General features: G+C 36.1%; 1 protein-coding gene and 1 non-coding gene across 2 annotated transcripts; one reads left to right on the forward strand and one right to left on the reverse strand.

The window, feature by feature from the left end:
- Positions 1-665: 665 nt before the first annotated feature.
- Positions 666-738, forward strand: TRNAR-ACG (transfer RNA arginine (anticodon ACG)). Its single transcript has one exon. It is a non-coding gene; the product is annotated as a tRNA-Arg (tRNA).
- A 1,556-nt stretch (positions 739-2,294) lies between these two features.
- Positions 2,295-2,894, reverse strand: LOC141617212 (uncharacterized). Its single transcript, XM_074434396.1, has one exon. It carries the CDS (start codon positions 2,892-2,894, stop codon positions 2,295-2,297), a length of 600 nt encoding a protein of 199 aa, XP_074290497.1.
- Positions 2,895-5,282: the final 2,388 nt, after the last annotated feature.

The raw sequence follows: 5,282 nt of genomic DNA on the forward strand, positions 1-5,282 counted from the left end.
TCCCCACTTCAAGCTGAAGCCTTGGGGGTGAGGAAAGTTATAAAATGGGCTCACAGTTAAGGTATATTGCACCAGGAAATTTCATCGGATTGTCTTCAACTGCTGGTTCGGTGGGCAGGAAAGGAAAGTATAAATCACCAGATTAAGGGGATTCTTGTAGACATCTCTGTTCTATCTGCTTCTTTTCATTGTCGTTGCTTTAGTTATGTGTGTAGGAACAGTAATAGAAGAGCTCACGACCTTGCTCGGAGGGTCATGAGTTTGCATTAGGAATCTTTTTTATCGGCTACCAAAAAAAAAATTGTATAACCATATTAAATATTTTCATTAATTTGCCCAATATTTTAATATATAATCTTCGAATCCTATTATTGAAACTATTGAAAGAAAGAAAAAGTGATAACTTAATCATTATATATAGGCTCGTGTTGAGCTCGAACTCGGCTCGAGTTCGGATTAAAGCTCGCGAGTATGGTAACGAGCTTAATTTTTTCAAGCTCGGGTAAGCTCGAGATCTGCTCGAGCTCGAGTTTTGTTTCATGAGCACAAGCCGACTAACGAGCAAGGCCAAGCCAGGGCACAAGCCGAGTTTTGCGTAGTCCGTGGGAGGTGGCCCAATGGATGAAGGAAACATTAACGAGTATTTAGGAATCTATATCATCAAGGACTCCGTGGCCCAATGGATAAGGCACTGGTCTACGAAACCAGAGATTCTGGGTTCGATCCCCAGCGGAGTCGTTAACCTATTTTTCTGCTTTTGAGTACAATTTATATGCCTGCAAAATTACTGAAAGAATATATCCACAAATCTATATTATCATCAATCCGACTAAAAGAATAACACAGATGTGTTATTCCCGCTCATCTTTTCCCCCATATGAAATATTCCCTTCTAATATATTTTAATCAGGGACGAAGCTCGGACCAAATTCTACCTAGGGCCGAAATTTTTTTTATGTCTACTATAAAATTGAGTTCATAAATATTACTTTATTATGATGTGATTATAAACACATAAATTTTAAACGCTCATATATAACGGTAAAATGTGTATTTAATAAAAAAAATAAAAGTAACTAAAAAATAAAAATAACTACTCCAAAAAGCATAATTCTATATTCTAGTTAATTCTAAAATCTAAATCCCCTTCTTCCTCTACACCATTTTGTTTCTCGCATAAAACCCCTTCTTCTATTTCTCCTAATTTCAACTTCACCTCCTAAATCAACCAATTTACTACAAATTCCTAAATCAGCCGATCAACCAATTTTGTTATCTCATTTTATTACTATTCCTATTCCTATTTCCTAAATCAACCAATTTACAACAAATTCTGCCGATGAGCCGATCTAAAGCGATGTGAATAACTGAATATGTGATGCGTTTTACTGGTCCGAGGACAAATGCGGGTTGATGTTAAATCGGACAATCGGAGTAATATATTCACTAAGGTAAGGGATCCATTAGAAACTACTCATTTTTCTCATCAATTTTAGCTTAAACAATGAATTTGCAAAAAAAAATACTAATTAATAGCAAGCTTCAATCAATTATAATTCAAAATTAATACAAGTATACAAGATACAACAACAATGCTTTTCAAATGAAAAAAAAACGAATTAAATATGAATTTAGAGATTACTTGTAAGTTGTAATGGTTCTCCGACTTTCGAGATCCCGACTTATTATCAACGGGAAATCGGCAATGGAGACTTTTTCATTCTTTTGTTCTTTTAAATTATTTTCTGGTGAAAATTAGGGTATAGTAACAACTAACAAGTAAAGTTTTACCTTAATAAATAGAATTATAGAAAGTTGGAATTTTTTAAATTATGGTAGTTATTTTCTAATTAATTTCTTTACCAAATTTACTTTGTTTTTCTATAATATGCAGGCCTAAGATCACGGAGTAGAATAAGAAGATGAAGAACATATATTTTTTTGGATTTTTTTTTGAAGTATTATAAAATTTTCCGAAAATCTGCCGGGGCCGTGGCCCGGCCGGCCCGGCTTGTGCTCCGTCCCTGATTGTAATCAAAATATTTTAGTCAATCTATATATGGAATATTTCTACTATAATATTCTACACAATTAATAATAATATTGCCGTCAATCACTATGTTCCCATATATGAAATATTTCTTATGGTTACGTTTTATATATAAAAGTACATTTACATTAAATTAAATTCATATTCAATTTATTAAAATAATATTAATACACTAAATATGTAGAAGTAACCTTTATAAAATTACCGTGCTGTAACACGGGTTGCTATACTAGTTTTATACTAACTAAAAAGCATCAAAAGCTTCAGCACTTAAAAGCAAATGAGTATCAACACAAGAACAACACCCTCCATTACTTGAACTACTACACTCGCAACCATCCCTATTCTTCATCCTCTCGTTTCTTCGCCTTCTCTTTGTATCTGATCTCGACATGTCTGGGAGTTCAACCTTGATTCCTACCTGCAATGCAACAGGGTTTATCCAGCATTCTTCATTCTCCACTTTTTCATTACGAGTCATTGACACCCACTTAAGGATTTCCATGTTTGTCGCGTCAAAAACACTCTTCCACGGGACTTCTGCCCGCCCAACAAGTTGAGACCCACCCATTTTCTTCCGTCTCATCTCGAATATGATATTTTCTTCTTTCAGGTTGCAGATTGCATCCTGCTCTCCATTACACTCTAAGGAAAAAGTTTCATCCCATATAATATGATCACTCTGATCTTTATCTGATGACATTATTTCCCTGGTGTTTAATTGGATGTTTCTGTTGTATCCTGCAGAAATATAACATCTGATAAAGATGGCTCCTTTCGACGTTGTTTCGACATTCTTAGCTCCTATGACTCTTACTTCACACTTAACCGAGGAAACCGCCATGAAATTATATATGAACTTATGAAGTTATAGACAGAATATAAGTAGAAATGTAGAAAATAAGAGAGAATGATACTTTGTTATGTTTGTTCTTAAGTTAGAGGTGCATGCGCTAAATATATAGGCGAAAAAAGAGAGTCTGAATTCTCTGTCCCATTTTCATGTCCCATCATGTGCCCCATTACCGCTCCATTTGACACATAAGCATTAACCATAGAAAATAATTGTGTAAATATCATAAGATGTTTTATGTATGTGTCAGAAGATAAAAGCAGTGGGATACAAGATGTGACACGAAAATGGGACCTAAGATCCTATCTCGAAGACTTGAAAAAAGGTGATAATCTAGTGATGATCTGAGGAAGGCAGTTGAGTTTAAAGTGGGAGTTATAGTAGACAAATTAGTGGCAACTAACTTGATTTTATGATTTATGCAATTTAATATGAAAATGTGAAATATGATTGGTTCTCGGTGGATTATGATTAATGTGGGATTTAGACATTGCATGTTTTTTTAGCAATTTACCTCTTCTGTAATCTGAAGAGCTCAATTTTTGTAATTGACCCTTTGCTTAAGTTGTCATGGCTTTTCTATCACAGCTGTTAAGTGTGTTGACTCAAATTTTGCTTGTAATTTATTGAGTTGTGGCAGTTGAATTGGAGAACCAACAAGACAGTGCACGAGTAATGATTGGGCACGAGTGACATGGCAATGGGGAATTCAAGTTAGGGTTAGAGTAAATTAATAATTATTCCCTTTTATATACCACTTTTCTAAAATAACTCCCCTATGAAAACTTTTTAATAATTTACTCCCATAAAATGTTCTCAGTTCAAAAATTGCACCCATTTAGACAATTTGGTGACATATTCCGGCAATTTTTGAATTAATTTTATGACGAAAATACCCTTCTATGTTCATCATCTTCATTTATCATTCACATTCCTTAACTCCCTTACTTCCTCCAATCCTCCATAACCATTCACCACCAATATGCTACCACTACCACCACCACAGCAACACCCATCGCCGGCAGTGGGCGACTCCAAGCTCTTCGTCATTTTCAATTTCAATTGACTAAATTTCCACTTACTCCCAAACTTTATTAATCTCCATTATTAACCCACAATTAACCACTTAATCCACCATTCAACCCACGAAGCCTTCATTCCACTGCCGAAATCGAACCTCGATTGCCATGCCGCTTCAATGCGATGGAACCACCACCTACTCCTCCGTTCACATCCACCAGCTAGGCATCCACCCGACTCCGACATGAGCAGCTCCTTCACCTTCAATTCAACACCCCCGTCACTTAAAGTACCGTAACGGTGTCAAACTCGAGCACAAAGCAGCCCAGATTCGTGCTCACCACGAGCCATCCCCATCCAATCAAGCTTCATCCGACGTATCAAAGGCCGGCGCAAATCGACTTCAGCCGGTGGAAATGGACCACGGCCGGTGTATTATGTCATTTGTGTGTATGCGTTGTTGAGGCAAAAAGAGGGGCGTGGGAAATGGTACTTGAAAATTAGGATAATAATAAGTTTAAAGAATGGTGAAGGATTTTGATTGACATGGAATTTCACGGAACATTAGTGAAAGAACAATCTACTTTTGTTATTTGGATGTTAACATTAATGTAACAGTGTTTTGCTTTTTATAATTTTTTCTGTTTTGGCTTGAAAAGTGCTTATCCTTCTTCACAATTAAAAGTCCAGAACACCTTGTACAAATGGGGGAAGAAGACAGGGGTAAAACGGTCCTAAAAACAGATTTTTCACCTTAAAGTGCAAATGGGTGCAATTTTTGACCTGAGAATATTTTATGGCAGTAAATTATTAAAAAGTTTTCATAAGGGAGTTATTTTAGAAAAGTGGTATATAAAAGGGAGTAATTATTAATTTACTCTTAGGGTTATGTCGAGTTAATTGGGTTGTGCGTTATTTCGAGCGTGTTACATACTTACATAATTACGGGAAGGCCTGTGAGAAGACTATCTGAACTAAAATCTTAAGATTATGGTTAATGTCTAATCAATATTTAAACATCGTGATATGCCCCCTCACTCTTATAATACTCTTTACGTTTGAAGTGTGGTTAGTGTACAGGCGCATCCATATCATGTATTGAAACTCACTTATGAGATACCGAGCGCTCCCAGATTTTGAGCATGTGGCCTCTTAGTCACTCTGGTGATGTCTCCTGATACTATGTGAGAAGATATCTCAACCGAAACATTAAGGTGATTGTTGATGCTTAATCAATGATCCTTATGCTCACACGAATATCCTATGGTCTTGAAGTGTGTGGAGCAACGCATACCTCCTCATTAGAGATGATCATGGGCCAGTCTCATGCCGGACTAGGACCAAAAAAATAGTCCGTTT

The sequence above is a fragment of the Silene latifolia genome, chromosome X, assembly GCF_048544455.1.
Source record: "Silene latifolia isolate original U9 population chromosome X, ASM4854445v1, whole genome shotgun sequence".
In the NCBI taxonomy this organism is placed as follows: domain Eukaryota; kingdom Viridiplantae; phylum Streptophyta; class Magnoliopsida; order Caryophyllales; family Caryophyllaceae; genus Silene; species Silene latifolia.

What these genes read in the sequence shown, in the direction of transcription:
- LOC141617212 (XM_074434396.1), bottom strand. Translation starts at nt 2,894, where the DNA reads ATGGCGGTTTCCTCGGTTAAGTGTGAAGTAAGAGTCATAGGAGCTAAG.